This window comes from Nestor notabilis, unplaced genomic scaffold (assembly GCF_000696875.1).
Source record: "Nestor notabilis isolate BGI_N333 unplaced genomic scaffold, ASM69687v1 scaffold11699, whole genome shotgun sequence".
Taxonomy (NCBI): Eukaryota; Metazoa; Chordata; class Aves; order Psittaciformes; family Psittacidae; genus Nestor; species Nestor notabilis.
Window position 1 is genome coordinate 1 of NW_009944120.1, and position 17,081 is coordinate 17,081.

The 17,081-nt window shown below is 42.1% G+C and overlaps 1 protein-coding gene across 1 annotated transcript; it reads left to right on the forward strand.

The window, feature by feature from the left end:
* The first annotated feature begins 9,457 nt into the window (after positions 1-9,457).
* Positions 9,458-16,656, forward strand: SRD5A2 (steroid-5-alpha-reductase, alpha polypeptide 2 (3-oxo-5 alpha-steroid delta 4-dehydrogenase alpha 2)). Its single transcript, XM_010022280.1, has 5 exons — positions 9,458-9,552; positions 12,820-12,983; positions 15,322-15,423; positions 15,868-16,018; positions 16,590-16,656. Exons 1-5 carry the CDS (start codon positions 9,458-9,460, stop codon positions 16,654-16,656), a joined length of 579 nt encoding a protein of 192 aa, XP_010020582.1.
* The last annotated feature ends 425 nt before the right edge of the window (positions 16,657-17,081 follow it).

Genomic DNA, 17,081 nt, shown 5'->3' on the forward strand with positions numbered 1-17,081 from the left:
AGGTCCCAACACTGATCCCTGAGGGACACCAAGTCCTTTTTCTTAATTACTCTTCATAAACATGTAATTACTCTTTATAAACATATAGTAGTGTAGTAACGCCCACAGTCAACTTTTGCTGTATGTGGTATAACATTTTGCTTATAATTGTGCTGGAGTTCACCAACTTAATCTGACATTTTCCATACTGGCAGACTGCCTTCCAGACCCATCTTTGGAAAATGTCACTGTATCAAGGATGTCTGCAAAGAGATTTGATGTCTACTACAGAAAAGGGCTTGCCTATCAGAGGTGTTAGGGAACAAGTCAATTCCCAGGCATAACTATGCTGGAGCAGATCCTGGGGCAAAGCGATGACCTGCAGCACTTTGACATACTGGTAAAGACGGGCTGGGCAGCTTTCCCACAAAGCCAGATGCTCCCGATTTAGGCCTTCATGTCATCATTCAGAATGGGAAAGGAAGACTAAAGAGAAGTCTGGATAAGCTAGCTGGGCTACTCAAGCAGTCTATTCACATTTGCGTGGTCTCATGCTAGAGATGCACATGAAAATACCTCTGAACTGTGTGGTCCTAAGCAAAACTTCCAGTCACTCCTGTCACTCACCTGGGGCAGGACACGCATATGCATCTGTAAAACTTTTGCTGCTCCTGAGAACAATGAAGGTGAGGGAAAACCCTTTGCATTTACATTATGATATTGAGTTCTTTGTGTTTCTTTGCCTTTCTTCAAAACCTTTTTTTAAAAAAAGAATCATTAAAGCATTCATGTTTTCCAGCTTGGCCTGGGTCAAGGTTACTAAAATGCAGACATGAGTCTCTGGCTGTTCCCAGGAAAGCAATTTAAACTTGGCAGAGTTGTTTCTGAGAAAACTGTTTGTATCTGTTCAAACATCAAGTTTGTCAATTAACATTTTTAGAGTCTGCCTGTGCAGAACAGTTCTTCTGGTTCATCTGAGGGTATAAGCAGGACTACAGTTTGTGAACCTGCAACCCAGGCAATTATTGTCTAGGCCAGCACTATAGGGGCAGAGCAGGACTTTTCATGCATTTCTGGCTGGCAGGGTACTTAAGAGGCAGGAAGTGGTCTCCCAGCTGGAGTCCTGGCAGCATGAATTAGGAAAATACAGGTTGTATCTAATGCAGAGAAATAAAAAAAACCCTGTGAGGTTTACAGTTAGTGCTAGAAGGTGGGAAGAGATAGAAAGTTCAGGTGAAAGAGAGTAGCGCAGGACACGAGCACAAGTAGCACAAGAGAATTGCTAAAAATCAGCTAGGGCACAAGGTGGGGCAGGAGTGAGCAGAAATGGCAGGGAAAAGGAGACGATGTGAGATGGCAGTATCCAGGTATCAAGAGACCACTCTAATACTGACACTTTCTGTGTGTTCAGTGTTTCACTTAGCAATTTTCAGTGTTGGGAATCCTTCTGACACATTCTGGGAGGGAACAAAGACAATTGATTCAGAGTCATTCCATGTAGCTGTCCTGAGGAAAAAAAAATTAAACAATAAAAGATGATATTAAGTCCTCTGATCATTTTAATGTGAGCATGAACTCAGGTTTCTTTCAAATTTTGCTCCTCTCTGTGTGTATGTACTGCCATGGATGCCAAGAGGTCATAAATGTTCAGAAGAAATTTGGATTATTACCTTGCCAAATGTAAGACATTTTGACCCATGTTATTCAAAATGTGACTTAGAAATTATAATTTTCAGCTTTAACATTTTTTTTTACCATTTGGGGAATAAATGTATGCAGTGTTTCTGACCATTTCAATTATGAAGAAGCCTTTCCCAACACATGACAGGCCTAAACTGCTGCACAGATTTATTGCTGAATCTTTCTGTTTCTTAGACCATTTCTTTGCATAGTAACAAATAAGTAAGAAGATGACCCTATTATGCTCTTCTGAACTCTGTGGACTGTGGTAAAACAGTCAAAAATCCTTCTACCATTACCTTGCTGCATGGTGAAAGAAGCACTCTGAGCAGAGGCAGGGCTCAGAAATGATTTTGCCAAGAGCATCTATAAAACAGAGCTAGAGAAAAACTGATTTAGTTTTCAACCTCAGTTTTCTCATAGATTTTGATTTTTTACACCAACACATAGTATCAATTACTCAAGGAGTTTGTAGTTTATTGAAATGTGACACTATGGAGGCAATGCAAAGCTAATGGAATGTGGAATTAGTATAGGAAGCGTGATGCATTTTCATGTACAGGTCAATGTAAACCATACTAATCCTGTGTCACTACTGAGTCCTTTCCAGCTACGAGATCCAGAAAAGCTCCTGCAGAGGAAGAAAGACTTGCTAGGAAGCCCAAGAGGAGCAGTCCTGTTGGACCTGTTAGGAAGCCTAAGAGGAACAATCTGGTTGTTAAAGATACACAGTCATAACTGCAAGGGGGGAGGGACAAAGGTGAAAGAACTACAATGAAAGGCAGAAAGCAATGGTAGGGCAGCAAGGACAACTCCTAATTGGAAAAAACCCACATGAAAAGCCATGAAAGAGGTAAGAATCTGATGAAGGAAGGACAAAGAAAGGACAGTCAGTAAGGCTGTAAGAGCAAAATGGAGACAGAGCACAAAAGAGGAAAAGAAGGAATCACTAGAGTGGAAAAACACAGTTAGGAGTATTTTAAAGACTTTTAGCAATTTATCTTGCTATTCTAATTGCAACTCTGAAGTCCAGTGTATGTTGGTTGGGTACAGGCTGACCAAGATTTAGTTTTGGAGAGGTATAGCTTACCAAATGTCTGACTTCCACTGGTCATTTTCTCAGCTCCATGTGGACCACTTACGGAAAATAATTACTTTTTTTCTGGTAAGTGCAGCTGTAAGAGCACAGATTTTTCATCTGTAGATTTTGTGCCATTTTTCATGTAGATGTGCCCTTTTGTTCTGCTCACACTCTCAGCCTCTGCAAACTCTTTGGACTCTCTGCTCCAGTGGAGCAATGAGCTTTTTGAAGTGCATAACGTAGTGTCTGTTTAAGTTACTGTGGCACACATTTCATGCTTTTGGCAGACACCCACAGTTTAGCAATAGGAACAAAGTGATCTGTCTTCATAAATATCAAGTAGTTATTTCTGGAGAAGAAAAGAGTGAGATACCTTGCTAAAATATATGCTTTGGCTGGCTAAGCCTTTGACACACCATTGCTTAGATAAAATAGCAAACATAATCCTTAAGTACTACTGCCCTTTAGATGCTATCAAGTAGTAGAGGTAATCATGAAGTACTGTGAGATCTGCACATTTGTCATTATCATAGTCCATCTAGTCATGTTGACCCTTGTCCCGTCTGCTAATCCTCATACAAATATAAATCTGGACCAAGTTTAGCTAGGGTTTCAACTGAGATAGCTGGCCTGCCATTGAGCTCAGTCTACACCCTGAGTGAAAGGTTTTCATTGTGCTAGTTTTCTTGCACAGCTAATTCTAGATCTCATCCCTGCACCTCACCTTCTTGTCAGAGCCTCTCTCTCACCAGGATAGCTCCAACTTCCCGTTCCCACACAGTTCCTGGCCACATATAATCCTCAAAGTTTCTTCTCATTCATGATGGACGTTTGTCTGGCCTGTCCTTAACGATTAACATTGATGGAGAATCCTCCAGCCCTTCAGTTAGTATGGTCCTGTGCTTCTCTGTCCTTCTCTAATTTCTATACATCCTATATATATTGCATTTTCTGTACAGCTGCTTGGGCCTGTTACTTCTTATTGTGTTCCTGGTAGACAAGAAGAATGGTTTACTCCTTTCTTCTTTGCAGCAACTTTTTATACAGTTGTACATTGTTATAATGTCTTCCACTGGTTTTCTCTTAGTTAAGCAACCCTGATTGTTTCTACACATCACATTTCCTAGACCACAATTGTTTTTTTCTGGGTTGCTTCCACTTTTACCTTATCCTTTTGTAGAGCGCAGAGTTCAGCTGGTCAAAGTATGATTTAGGTTCCTATTAACACCACACAAAGGGAAAGACTGCTTGAGGTGTCTGCCAGCACTCCTGTTCTCACATTACATTTTAATGTTTGCCTTTTCCACAACAGCCTGACATCACTAGCTCATGCTCAGTTTGCCACCCACCAGCACTCCCATCTACTATTCCAGCCTGTTCTCCAGTTTGTCCTTTACATTTAGTCAGTCTTACCCAAGTGTAGCATTTTGCCATTGTCTTTACTGAATCAACTATACAGTTTTAAAATTATGAAACCAATACTTCAAGATTATTGTAAGCTCTAGCCCTCATTCTTGGTGTGCTCAGCATCTTCCAGAGTTGGGCCAGCCACAAACAGTAGGAATTATTTTTTTTCCTGCAGAGGCATCTCATTCATGAAAAAAACCCCCGAGTAATACCAGAAAAGTCTTTAGCAGAACCTCTCTCAAAGCATCCTTCTCGTTTAATAGTCAACAATTGTTAATTATCCCTTGATATAATTTATCAATCAATTTTGCAGCCACTAAAAATAACATTCTCTAAACCAGGAAACCCCAAGTTACTTTGAAAATTGACATGTGAGACAGTGTAAAGAATCTAAGGTCAAGACATGGAACACCTGCTGCTGCTACCATCCCTATCCTATAATATATCCAATTTATGTTAATTCATTCACGCAACAAAACTGTTTTGAGAAAACAGGATTACCTAAGTTAAATATAGAAATGAGTCCTATCTCCTTCTGTTGTACATGTATGGGACTCCCAGCCAAGGAGGCCATTACAACTAATAGCATTTGGCTTTTTGGACAAAAAGGCCATCATGCCGTACACCCTGAACTCTGGTACTTGGCTGTTGAGTGTCTGAGGACAAACTATGGGTCTGTACGGGATGGTACTGATTTCAACAGGGGTCAGCACAGAGGACACATTTCCTTTGCTTTATTAGCTTCACTTTACCTTCTTTGGCTACCAAGGAGGAAGATATTTTAAAAACAAACCCCCAACTTTCAAGCAAATTTGCTCAGTTTGGCACGTGATGATGAGAAAGATATTAACAGCTGGTTCTAGGCTCTTGCTTCACTTGCCTTCAGGCATTCAATCAGTTTTTCCCAATGTTTAGTTCAGATCTCATTCAGATCTTCTTTCCACATTACAAACAAAAAGGAAGAAACAAGTGATTAACTAACAGCAAATATAAATAAAATAACATTTCATAATTAAGGGTATTGAAAACCTATTTGGTGTTTGTACACCAAAATGGAAACATTTGAGAAGCAGATATACCAATATAAATATATACCGAGCGTAACTTGCTGACGGACTGTGACTTGCTGATGCAGCTTTTTAATGCACCAAACCCAACAATTCTGATCTTGGTTTCCCTTTAAAAAAGCATAACAACTGAAGTACAGGGTTTCATTCTTATACCTGATAAGCCGTAGAACAATGCATTTCATAATTCAATGCTTTTTTACCAGTGACAAGGAAGAATTCTCCTTTGTTGTTTCTAATCAGCTGCTGGTAATCACTGGGAGATACCAGATTTTTCCAGTGACATTTTCAGAAATAATGGAAGAAAACCAAGAGAATTAAGGAAATAATTTATAAACAAACTTGTAGAACACTTTTGAAAACTGGCTGCTGTTGTACTGAATTTAGAAGAGCAAAAATTTTTGTCCTGGAGTCAAGCCTACACAGTTCTTTACTAATTAAAACCAAATACCCATTCTCAGGTCCTGTTTCTTTTCTTCTCCTTCCTTTCTTTCAACCATTTGTACTTTAGTAAGTAGAGCATATCTAAAAATTTCTGGATTCAATGTGAAAAGGGCTGGGTTTCATCCCTAAACTCTATTTGTCTTTCTTACTTTGCTAACTGCATAGCACGCCTAAAATTTATAGCAATCAATGAGGCACTACTGACTAGTGCTACATGGTCAGAATGACTGATTTTAGGTGTTTATAGTGCTGGAACTGAGCATGACATAGCTCAGATTCCTTAAATTTATCCAAGGTCAAATACACCTTGTTCTTTTTCAGCAATGATTGACAGTAATAAAAAAAGAAGCATTTATTTTTAGCCATTCACATCAGATACATGTGCTTTTACAAGTATTTGTATATTGTTTTTCCATAATGCCGCTTAATTCAACTGTAGTTGTAAGCAACTGAGCTTTTCTGACCTAGCACCATTGATTCAACCTGAACTTTGTATTTAACTGTGTGGCCAGAAGCCAAGTGCAGTTGCTGATTCCCTTTGACTGTCAGTCTTTGATGAAGCTGGCTTCTTCAAGCACTGTCATCCATGGTGTCAGCCTTCCTGGGATAGTGAGTATCACTCTAGAACTTTGCTCGTAAATGCTGGTGTTAAGTAATTGCTGATCTATTCTAGAGAGTTCGTAATTTTTTACTTGTTTAGTTTGTGTATAATGTTAGATGAGTGATGAAACCCTGAAATTGTCATACTGGATTACAGCAGAGATCCTTCACAGTCAGAAGCCAATACTGGATCATTCAGAAGAAAGTGCAGTAAATGGTGGTCAGTTGCCCGGGCAGCTGCTACCTTCTGCTTCTCTTAAATGGAATAAGATTTATCCCCCGAAATATGAAAGCAAATATATATTCCAAACCATTCAACTTTTTCTTCTCTTTATTAAGGAGCCTGCCTGTGTCTGTAACCTGTGGTTATCCCCTTTCTTCTCCCAGTCATACCAAGCTCTTTACTTCAATGTTCTTTATATAGTACATTTAACAGAAATTTCTTTTCACTGCATTCAAACTTACTTCCTTTCAGTATCATGAAAATTCTTGGTCACAGGTGTTCAGCTCTCCCAAATAATTTGCTAATATTGTATGTCACTTTTTGTCTCTAATATGTCTGTTCTTATTAATCTCCAGTCCAAATTCAGCAGCCCCAATGGTTCAGTATGGCAGTCTCTTCCATGCCTCTTCTTATTTTGCCACTGAATCTTACTGCATTTCTGCTGGTTTTGTCTTAAATCCGTGCTGCCCAGACTTTCTGCTTTCTATTGCCCCTCTTCTCAAGAACTCCTCAAACTCAAGTGTGGTGCCATCTGTCTTAGGGTTTCCCCACTCTTTCTCCCATCCCTTGATCTGATGTGTATCTGCATCTCTTGCCCAGGTAAGATAAGTCTGCTCTTGCCAGAAGTCTTCATCCAAACCCAATCCTGCTACTAAGATGCTCTAAAGAAAGAGAAAAAAACAGGTTGGATGAATTTCAGAAGTGAGCCACGAACAGCCCAAGGATTGTAGAATTGAGCAATTTTTTTTAGACAGAATACTCAGAAATGGACCTGACATGACAGGTTTACTATTGTTTTATACAGTGGAATTGTAAGCTTTTAAGTAACATGTCTATCTTTTTTGCTCTTTAAATTATAGTCATCAAAAGTTTGTCCAAAGATCTTTGGAGGAACATGGAAGTGGGATGTTTTGCATGTGGCTTGGAAAGGAGAGCTATTTTCAACTTTGTGTTAGTAACAAATGGATACATAAATCTGCATGATTAAAATATAAAGGGAGTTCTTTTGCTCCCATCACAGTCACCAGACAATGATTTAAGATGAGTTTACAATCTGGGCTGTGGACCAGCAAATGATTACATTATCTGGTGGTTTCACGCAGTCCCGGTGATGCAGGTCTTGAGCACAGAGAAGTCCCCTGCCCTGGCAAGGAAGACGTGCCCCACCACTGGCAGTCACCCAGTGGCACGCACAGCCACTGCGTATCCTCTGTGCTGGTGGGCTCTGCGGGCAGCTGCAGCTAGGCATCAGCTCCAGAAAAGAGTACCAGCTCCTGTACTTACAGCCTTCCTTACATCAGGAGACGAGGTACAACTGCAATACTGCAGTCAGGAGATGTGCCATCTGTCCTGTAGCTGGACATTGCCAGAGGCATAACTGCCAGTCCAACATTCCTGCCGGCGCATTGCTGGAATGTGTGTGACCTGGGTTGTAGCTCAGATTTGTTCCTAAGGCTGTGCCAGTGCCCGTCTTGCTATACACACCTTTTTAGCAAAAGGGACATCATCCATCCAGCACAGTACAAGTGGCTGCTAATAACCTGCTTGCTTTCCTTGTTTAAATATTCCTAGCTTGTTGGCCTTCTGGAGCTACTCGAGAGTCCATAAGACTAAGTATGGAAGGGCGAAGCACCTCAGTGTAGGATGTTTGAGGAAAGGAATATGAGGGGTGAGGAGGCTGTACCATGGTTTGTGATGCTGGAGCATCTGTAGAAGTCATGATGAGGGAGGGTTAAAATGCTTCATTTCTCTTTTGAAAGTATTTTGAGGCATTTTGGTTTACTTTCCCTTTGAACTGGTAGCAGGGTTGCCTGCTGCTTGGAACTGACATTTTAACTGTTACATTTGTTTAAATCCAATCTGGGATAATTGAAAAAAAATTAGTTTGGCACAGGAAAATTAGGCACCAGATTGTGCCCTGATGTTGACTATACATGGAGAATATACTTGACAGCCTTCTCCTATAAGCATTCAATAAGAATCAGTGTAACACGACTCAAAAATAGTAAAAGTTGAAAATTACCTCAGAGTGCAATCCACAAATAACTGACAGGATTGGGCTCAAAAAGAGAAAGTATGTGTAGGATTTAGCACAGATTCTTCAGCAGCAGATACTTTTGGGACATGTCAGTTGACATTCATAAGTCTCCAGAATAACCAGGGGCTTCGTGCAGGACATCACAGATACCCCAATTAGAAGTCCATGTCTGTGAACGTCTTGAGCCTTCATCCAAGTGGTCAGGTATGCCAGCGGCGGCAGCAGCTCCCTGGCAATGTGATTTCAATGACAACCTATGTCAGACTCCTACGCTGTTAATTGTCAGTGCAAATAAAACTGTTCTGAGGTTGGTGTAATATGCCAGGTTTGGACACCAATCTTTTCAACCTGTGCACAAGACAGACTGAAGGGAACTCCACTGTTTCACAGCAAGGAAGTCCTTTCAGGTCTGACTGGTCTGTAGTTAGTGTAACACAAATCACATTGTTTTGCTTATTACCTGGGGTACAGATATTTGTACAAACTAAGAAAACTGGAAGCATCCCCCTAAGAAGGGAGCTGCAGCAGTCTAGAGAGGTGCCTTCCGACTTAGAGAGGCCTTTGGTTCAGAAGGTACCAATAAAGCAGTGGGAATTGCAGACAGCACCTCAGCAAGGGGTTTTCAGGGAGGAATTAAAGGGATTGCGACATGTGCTCTTGATGTAGCAGGGTCTCTCTCTGCTGTAGGAGGGGCACGGCTTGCTCACCTGCATGACCCCTGCAACCGTTGTGCCCATACCCAGCACTCGGTGCAGTGCTTTCCAATGCATGGCCCAGCTGGCCGTGGAGTGTTCTCATTGTACACGTGAGCTGTGATGGCCCTGAGGGTACCACCCTCACGGGGACCTGGCTGCCTGGTCTCACTTGGACCATCAGCTCCTCACCTTTGGTACGTCTGGTGCGACAAGCAAGGAGCTGGAACATGTGGAGTCCGGACCATGTGGAAGTGGTTCTCAGGAACCATTCATCTTGCCCTGCTGCCTATCCTCCAAGAGGAGCCAGAAAATCTCTGCAGGAACTTGGAGCAGCCCTGGTCAGGTGAAGTCCATAATTCTCTTCTGGAAGCTGGAGGGTCACGGAATGGCCCAGGGCATTCAGATAGTGCCCCAGCATGGATAGGACAAGCTGGCTTACAACCAGCACCTGCCTTCAAAGGGAAAGGCACCACATCAGCCTTGCCCACCTTTGCAATACCTCTGATTCCTGGCCCCTAGTTCATCCCAGTTAGACCCAGGAAAGGACCTGGTGGCAGAGGGCTAGACGGGCAGATACAGTAGTGGGCTGGAGACCCACAGTGTAGGAGGGAGCCAGGTGCCCCCCATTTCCAGCTGCCAGCCCTGAACCCTTGACCAATTGCCACCTCATGAGCACTGGGAACACCTTGAGTTTCCAGACTAGAAAACATGAGCTGCTACTGCATCTGGACCCAGAAGAGGAAAAAACATGGCAGCGCATAAACATCTCCATTTAACAAGCTGTTGGAGGAAGACTGAGAGCCCACTCCTAGTAGGTGATGGTAACATTTGTGAAAAGATTTTTGCCTTCCGTGAAAAGAAGAGCAAACCTATTGTTTCCCCCCCATTTGGGCAAGGGTCTCTGGAGTTTTCAAAGAGCTGGACTAATTCCTTTAAGATGAAATTTGATGCAATGTCAAATGATTTTCTCTTCAAAACCCGTTCTTCTAGAAAACAGATGATGGAGAAGAAGATGAATAATTTATTATTCACTCATTTAAACAGAAGCTGTTGCCAATGGTTTAGTCAGATGCAGTGCCTTTGGCCAGTAAAGATAATAAAGGAATAAAGGATTAGTCATCAATAGTGCACTGAAAGAAAAAGGTCAAGATTTTCATTGATCTAAATCCAAAAGGCCAGGTTTTGTTCTGTTACTCTAAAATAGCGGCTGTCAGTTCCCCTTTGATTTTCACACTGCACAATAATTCCAGAAGAGATGCAGACTCCTCCATGGAACCTATTATATGTCCCCACTCTGCCATCAGGAATAGTTTATGCACCCTCAAGTACCTATGTTGTACAAGCTGACAAATGCTGTATTAAAACAAAGGCTTAGAGCGTTGTTCAGATACAAAGAACTGAATCTGGCCTCTTGATTTACAGACCTAAGGAGATTTCCTTGGAGGAGTTGCTCCTCAACAAAGATTCTTGGATGAAATCCTGACTTGGATTTTCAAAACTGCTGTGAGCGGGATTTCAGCAATGCCAGGATTTCACTCCCTCAACAACAACAAAAAAGCTGATGTCTCCTGGCTCCCTGTGATTGTACTTACAACTTGCATGCAGGTTCTTTCTGTCCTGCATCCACTGCACCCATGGTAGATAGGTCTGTGATTGATTTTTGCCCTCCTGTTACTGCAAGATAAATCACCTTTCAAGGGCCTATAACTTTTCTCTCACAACAGCAGCATCGAGAAGCACCATGGCAACAATCAACTTTGCTGGGAGCTGAGAAATGCCAGCTCATGCTGGAAGCTTATGTTTGCATCAGCTGTAAAAACTAAGAGACTCTCAAATGTGCCTGGTTTTGACAAAGGATAAAGTAGTGCAAGTCCCACTCCGATCTGGTGTATAAATTCCCCTACCAAACTCACTTTGTGTGGTTTGATATCATTCTTTCTTCTATACACTTTGCTTCCTTGGAGTTTCCATTTGCAAGTTTCTCACTTCTTCTCATCAATGTTCAGGACCAATTTGTCAATTTTGCTTCAGCAGGCAGGTCAGATTGCTAAAGGTGCTACTTCTACCTCCAGCATCCCACTCCCAAAGGGCAAAACCAACGATTAATGGTAACATTGTTCCAAAGAGCATTCCTTTCCACACTGTAATAAATACAACAGATGTGATACCACTGTCTGAAAAATATCTTCCATATCCCTTAGATTTCACAATATTTAGAAACATTCAGCACTTCTATACCGCAACTGTCTTAATCTGTTTTACCTTGCTTTGGAAGGCAGTGAATACATTAACACATTGGTGCTTGTACTCTGCATACTCACTTTCAGACATGCTTAGTATGATTTAATCTAAATTTTTAACACTATGACATTTTATGCCTCAGCTTGCTTAAGTTGGCATTGGCAACCCGGGATGTGGATTACTTACCAACAATACCTACATACTGGTATGATGGGCACCATCCAAAGCCCAAGAGGGCAAAAGAAAGGAATTAAGAGTGTAGATTTTACCACATACAGAACCTAATCGGACAGGTAAGAAAATACTTAGCACATATGAACATAACTCTCCATTCCACTCCCCTAAGGATGATACCGGTTGTCCAAAGTGCAAGAGGGATACACCCCCTTGAACCAAAGATATACGGAAATTAGAACTATACAAGCACAAACTATTTGCTCCTACACACGTTAATGCCAGTGTTAGCACTGCTTTTGCCTAAGGAAGTCTTAGGTGCTGGAGCTACATGGAAATCTCAGTGTTTTGCATATTAAACTTAGGGGTTTAGCTCTTCTTATTTTAAACAAAAGTTTGAAAGCATGGAGGAGAGGCATGGACTGGAGGCAGAGCAGCTTCGCCAAGCTGCCAACAACATTGCTCTGCCTCTGCATCAAAGTGTATCACAGAGCTGCTGTGTTTTGGAGATGTGCAGAAGTCTGTGAGAGGAGCAGGAGAGGCTGGGAAAGGGGATTACAGCTTAGGCACTATACTGCAGGGAATGAGAGTGCCAGAAGAGTCTCAACACTGCCTTCAACTCCATCTGCTATCATGGCTTAAAGCCCTCAGGAATTGGTCCTTGTAGTAGGATCAGGAACGTCTTCTCCGTAACAGACCTCCTCCACAGTGCTTGTGGCATAGCGATGCTCATTTGGGGAACCAATATTGCAATGGTACTGCCTCTCACTACTTTGGTTTGAACATTAGTGTGTCTATGTGCCTCCACAGCATCCTTTGCTCAGCCTGGCACATTACAGCAAGGTCTTCAAATGAAAAATGCTGCTTGTGGGCATAAGTTCCTCAATTTACCAGTAAGGGAAAAGGAAGGCAGAGAGAAATTCCTGAGGTGGCAGTGAATCTGGATGAGATTTCTAGCCTCCCACCTTGTGTGCAGTCCTGAAGGACCAGAAAAATATTGGTATCTGCCGTATTTCTTGTTCCCACTAGTTGCTGATCTTACTTTTTTGCAGTTGTTCCATTTATTTTATCCTTATTAAGCTTTTCCATATTCTGTGTTTTGTTAATAGTTTTTTTCCTTACAGCAGATAAATTGCAAATGCAATGTTATCATAAATAACATGCTGACTTTGTTTTCTTATCTACCTTAGGACATTTATTTACCCCTTCTTCACTAGAGGCAGACCTTTCCCACTGCAATTGCTTTTCTTTGGCACGTTATTCTGTATCTATAATGGCTTCCTCCAGGGATACTACCTGATTTACTGCGCTGAATATCCAAATGACTGGTGCACTGACATCAGATTTTCTTCAGGTAATTACAGCTGCAGGATTCCCAAGATCTAATCTCCAAGAAATTTGTAAACATTTTGAATTACGTCCTAATTTTCATTGCACGTGAGTCAAATCAGTTGTGATGGAAATCAGCATAAAACCTGCCTGCTGGCCCAGACAGAACAACTAAATGTGCAATTCCTTCTTTTTCTGCTAGGCAGTCACCTTTGAAGGGGTACAACGTTAATGTGTTAGTCTCAAATCACCAGCCTTGTTTTATTGACCCCACTCCAGAGCCTCCTGCTGCTAGAGGCTGTGGAGTTGCAGTCTCAGGCCTCAGCTGCATGGGGATATGTTCTTGCTCAGCCAGAAGTGTCCACCCAGCAGTGGTTGTGTGCAAGCGCAAACTGCCTTTCTCTTCCCCAACAGGGAGCTTTGCACTTTGTGCATCTATTCTGACCAAGAGAGAAAAGATGGGCAAAACCCCAGCATAAATGAGGCTTTACAGACAAAGAGCTCTTTTTTCTCATATAAGGCTTATAGGAAGATCAGAGATCATGCACAGTCTGTTTGTATGTTAATATGGTTTCTTTCTACTCTGTAACTTAATAGCCTAACTGAATTTCACCCTGTAAAATCCCTGAAACAATAACTGAGCAAGAGCAGCGAGGTGGCATTATACATTAGGTGCTACACAGAGGATGTTTTTTAAATGCACACATAGAAATGAAGATTAGCATGGAGGTCTGAGGAAATGTTTTGGATATGGCAAGTACAAAATAACCGGGGTAATTTTTGCACCCTGTTTCAGACATCACATATTAAAAATCCTGAACACTGATTAGTCATATCCACATCACATAATTTGCATGATGACATATATTTAATAAGAAAAAAAAATCTACATTATCAGTACTTGAAATAATAAATAAAAACCAAACAGCATGTTCTTTCTCTACAGACTCTTACCAACTTTCTGTTGCTACTGGAAGTGATGAGGTTTTATCAGCACTTAGTTTTTTTTCTATACTTTGTAGCACACAATGCCTCTGTTTCTTTCCTTGCTTCCCAATTCATCATCAGAGATGGTTTTCCCAGTGTCTAATGTAGCATGTAGGACATGTCACCTGAAGAGCTTCTCAATCTCTAGTTTTTCAGCTAAATGGAGTATGCTCAATGAATCATTCTGGACAGAAGCTGTCAGCATCCTTCAGTGAGTGACTGCTCCATGTGCATGCCCTTGGCTCTGCCCAAGCAACCTCACTGTCAGTGGACTGAGCTGCACTGAGACACAGGCTGCCTTCCTGGGTCTGCTGATGTGCAGCATAAGTTTGTGTTCTCTGTGCTCCTCTCTCCCTAGCTGTAAAATGAGAGGTATGGTGCTTGCCTACAGCTCAGTTGTCACCTTGCAGTAATGTCCACAGCTGTGGCTGGCTGCCATCAGCTATCAGTGACACTTGGGTACTTTGTGCCCTAGCTTCAATAAAGGGTGACTATGGCCAACTAGGAAGTTCAGCTTTTTCTCACACCACCCGAAGTGCTCTGGTCTGGTACTGCTTTCAGCTCTGGGGCCCCAACATAAGAAGGACTTGGAGTGAGTCCAGGGGGGCATGAATGTGATCAGAGGGCTGGAGCACCTCTCCTATGAGACAGGCTGAGAGAGCTGGGGTTGTTCAGCCTGGAGAAGAGAAGGGTCAGGGTGACCTTATTGCAGCCTTCCAGTACCTGAAGGAGGCCTACAAGAGCGCTGGAAAGGGACTTTTTATAAGAGCAAGTAGTGACAGGACAAGGGGATACGGCTTTAAACTGGAAAGAGGGTAGGTTTAGATTAGACATTAGGAAGAAGTTCTTCACCATGAGGTTGGTGAGGCACTGGAACAGGTTGCCCAGAGAAATTGTGGCTGCCCCATCCCTGGAATTGTTCAAGGCCAGGTTGGACGGGGCTTTGAGCAACCTGCTCTAGCGGAAGGTGTCCCTGCCCATGGCAGCGAGGCTGGAACCAGATGTTCTTTAAGGTCCCTTTTAACCCAAATCATTCTGTGATTCTATGGTCTCGTCAACAAAACTGTGTGCTCAGGATGGTCATTGTTTTGCCCAGAGTTGCTCTCCACACTGAAGCTATCCAATGCAGGTGATCTCAGAGGACTGTGATCCCACAACTGACACAGTGATATAGGGTTATTTATCACCAGTCACCTATGCTTCTCCTGTTCAGTAGCCTTCTCAGTAGCAGAGCATCTTTAGACTTGAAAAAGAATCCACTCGCCTCATATTAGGTCTCCTATCTGCCTTCTCCGAAGATAAACCTTACATATGTGCCTGAGTAGAAATAACTAGGCAGAGCTGTCTTTCTAATCCATTTCTTGTTTGTTTCTTAGGCCTCCTCTTATTTCTGCTGGGAATGGGAATCAACATCCACAGTGATCTCCTGCTGCGCCAGCTGAGGAAACCGGGGGAAGTCACTTACAAGATTCCTCAAGGTATATTTTCATCCCCCACCCCCTTGGAGAAAGTAGGCCATCAGGATAGATAATGTTTTCTGACTGAACTCACAGCAAAGTGACAATATCAGAGATGCCAATGTTGCACAAGTACTTGCTTTAGGTGCCCCTCTGACCTGCAGGGTCTAGCATGAGCTTTCTGCAGACAGTCTGCAAGCAGCAAACAAGAGTACGTGGAACACACAAGCTGTTTGGAGAGGTGCTGGAAGCCTCTGGGTTAGAATCACCTTTGATTCTGGTACAAGAGTCTCGTACAAGACCCTCCTTTGGCATGATTCCAGTAGTTTCAGGGCAGTGGGTTTAGGTTGCTGTTATGGGCTCTACATAAGAAAGGTGGCATATTCTGATGCTGGCTTTATGGGAAAAAGCTTTCCATGTACATTAAATTATTGTAAAAATTACATCTTTTGTCTGTTGATGCAGGGGGACTGTTCACCTATGTTTCTGGAGCCAACTACTTTGGAGAAATTGTGGAATGGTTTGGTTTTGCCATAGCAACCTGGTCCTTACCAGCCTTCGCCTTTGCCTTTTTTACTCTTTGTTGCATCGGGCCACGTGCTTATCACCACCACAGGTATCAAATTGTTCCTGCCATATACTGCTGCTTGCTCTTGGAGTGCAGATTGCAAAATGCCAGGGAGGAGCAGAGGAGCAGGACCAGTGTTCAAGATAAAAATGAAATTTAATAGTATGTGCAAGAAGTATATTAGTTTGTTTGTGACTGAGTGAAAGTAAAGGCAGTGGGCTGGAGCTTCTGTTGAGCCAAGTGGGCCTGATTGATAGCCACTTAATCTGATATAAATTACATCACTGTTGAAGCCCCTTTTTTCTGAGCCTTGGAAATGTGAACCTTTCCTAAGGGTTTCTTTGCAACTTCTGCAGTCTTTTGGAGTATATATGGTTCTGTGCTTTGAGTTCCTAAAGTTTATACTTTAGGACTGTTAGGACCTTAAGAGTATTATCAGCTTTCACTTAATTAAATAACCTGGTGTAAATACTTTTGGAACCTTCTTTTGCACAGTAACACACAGATTTTAAAGCAAGGCAGATTGGAGGAGTTTTAAGGTTCCTCAGCTGAGCTGTATTGAAACTGTGCAGTTTCCTTGTATGTGTGCAGGTTCACTCTCTTGCTTATTTTCTTTCAGGTACTATCTCAAGACATTTACGGACTATCCAAAATCAAGGAAAGCCTTGATTCCTTTTGTTTTTTAATGATGAGAATATGGACTCTGTGTTCTGTTTTTATAGGGCTTTTTTCAATTCCTAGTTTTAATGTTAGGTCTGACTGTAATTGATTGTACAAATGGTAACCTGGGTTTGTAACAGACAAGAAGGTAATCTGGAGCTGAAGTTCATGTTTTTAATTACAGGGGAAATTGCAAATAGTTGTGGGCAAAGGGACTCCCTAGACAACATGTTTGTTTTCAGTGGAGTTCTGCCTACAGAAAATGGATATATGACTGCGCTGACATCAGAGAAAAAGCATTTGCTAGAAACTCATGCTGAAAAGTATAAAGTAAGCCCATGATTTCAGAGAAAGTCTTCAGCAGCCACTCCAATGTACGGCACTTCTGCAGCTGCTTTATCCTGCCTCCATGCCATAGCACATGTGCCCTTGCCTTGCCAGCACTGCCTAG